Raw genomic sequence first — 2,004 nt, 5'->3', positions numbered from 1 at the left:
TTTATGAAGTTGAGTAAAAAACAAATGAACAGAACTGTAATATAGTGACTATTTTTGGACTCTTCCTGTCTTGTTACAAAACAATTCTTTTGAGAAAATAATTGGAGGGCCTAGAGGGCTGTAGCTCTATCTTGTCTTGTATTAATACCGCGCGTGCAAATATCCATCTTGATTATTATAGGTTGCAAGTTGACACCATCTTTGTCTGTCCTGGTTTGTAGTTTATATATATGCCCGTTCTCATCATTTTTACATCTCTCGCACAATAAACACACATATACCTTTATACATTTACAAGACTAGAAGTTGTTTCCGGAAATGCATGGCTGATCACCCTGCAAATCTTCTTCAAGGAATTGATCAACAAAAGTTGCAAAACAACCCTTCATTGCAACACTTCAAATTCCCCTCTTCCACTCGGACGCATCCCCTGTATAGCGGTATCAGGAGCCGGCAGAATGGAAAATGGGCATCAGAAATACGAGTGCCACGTACAAAAACACGAATATGGCTGGGTACATATCCAACGCCAGAAATGGCAGCTGCAGCATACGATGCAGCTTCCTTGGTGCTCAAAGGTCCTCACACTTCCCTAAACTTCCCTACTCACCTGTATGGAAATTTGCATCTCCTTTCAACAGAGCCTCCTACAGCTGCATGGATACGTGGGGTTGCCGCCAATGCAGCTGCTTCTCGGGCTGTTCAATCACAAAATTTTACGTCGCCACAACCTCAGCTTGCACAATATTCCAATAATTATGTTAGTAGTAATCATGCTAATGTCCTCGGAACCAAAGAAGAGTATATAGACGAGGAAGAACTTTTCGATATGCCTAATTTGCTTATGGCCATGGCTGAGGGAATGCTCGTTAGCCCTCCAATGATCACCATCTCCCCGCCACCCTCAGATGATTTTGATGAAATAAATTTGTGGAGCTATAGACTGTAAAACACTCTGTATCAGAAGTCAGAGTCACTAATGTTTATAGCGTGCTTCTTATTTAATGGCATGGTGAAATTAAGCCAATGTCACATGTATATTATTAATCGTATTTGCTGTGAAAATTAAAAATGTATACTTTGAAGTTTTAAAGCTTTTGTTTGGAGAGTAATAAATAGCATGACCAATGACTCGGGGAGGGTAACAATTTTTCTCCTGATAACTAGTTACCAGAGTAACAAATTATTACCTGAGTAACAAATTATATACGTGCTTATAGATGCACAAAAGGCCCACCAGGCCGGATTTTGACCATGTCTTATAAAATCCGGGTTTTGACTGGATTGTACTTTTCAGGCTTTGACTTTCACCGGGCCGGGCCGGGCTCTGACGGTCGGGCTGGGCTTTGCAAAAATGTCACATCCCATTTGGACCCTCGAGGCGGACCTCACCGAACTTTTTTTCGGGCTGAATCGGATCGGGCCGAACTTTTTTCTAATTTAAATCGGATCGAGTTTTATTAAAGATTCTGAAGATTACATATGTTAGAAACTAGATCATTGTAAAAATATATTAGTTTGCATGGAATATTTTATGAAAACATTACTTCGTTGAAAACATTTAAGTTTGACAAAAATAAACATGTTAATAGAATACTATGTTTTATCAATGTTATCCAAATATATATAGTGTACTTACGATATCTTCTTTCATTAATCCTATAATAAAGTATATAAATCTATACTTCTATACTATTTTATAATAGACGAAACATTAAAAGTTTAGTAGTCGATCGGTCGGTACTTGGTGAAATTACTTAATTACCCTTTCCTAATTATTTCAATTCTAATTATTGGGGTTTAATTATTGGGATTGATCAATTCTAATTCTAATTGATATTAAAGTCAACTTCCTTTATTCCTTTACCAATTTTAATTCTATTTTATATTGAACTCTATGTCATTATAATTTATATTAAATTCAACTTCTTCTACCAATTTATATTTTAATTCATATCGAGTTCTATGTTATTTTAATTTGTTACTTCGGGCTAAATTAATATA

The 2,004-nt window shown here is 36.3% G+C and overlaps 1 protein-coding gene across 1 annotated transcript; it reads left to right on the top strand.

Annotated features, from left to right (window-relative positions):
• Positions 1–322: 322 nt before the first annotated feature.
• LOC141697616 (ethylene-responsive transcription factor ERF024-like) lies at positions 323–949 on the top strand. The gene has a single exon (XM_074502101.1). It carries the CDS (start codon positions 323–325, stop codon positions 947–949), a length of 627 nt encoding a protein of 208 aa, XP_074358202.1.
• The last annotated feature ends 1,055 nt before the right edge of the window (positions 950–2,004 follow it).

The sequence above is a fragment of the Apium graveolens genome, chromosome 2 (assembly GCF_009905375.1).
Source record: "Apium graveolens cultivar Ventura chromosome 2, ASM990537v1, whole genome shotgun sequence".
In the NCBI taxonomy this organism is placed as follows: domain Eukaryota; kingdom Viridiplantae; phylum Streptophyta; class Magnoliopsida; order Apiales; family Apiaceae; genus Apium; species Apium graveolens.
This window is presented reverse-complemented; position numbering and strand designations above follow the sequence as displayed.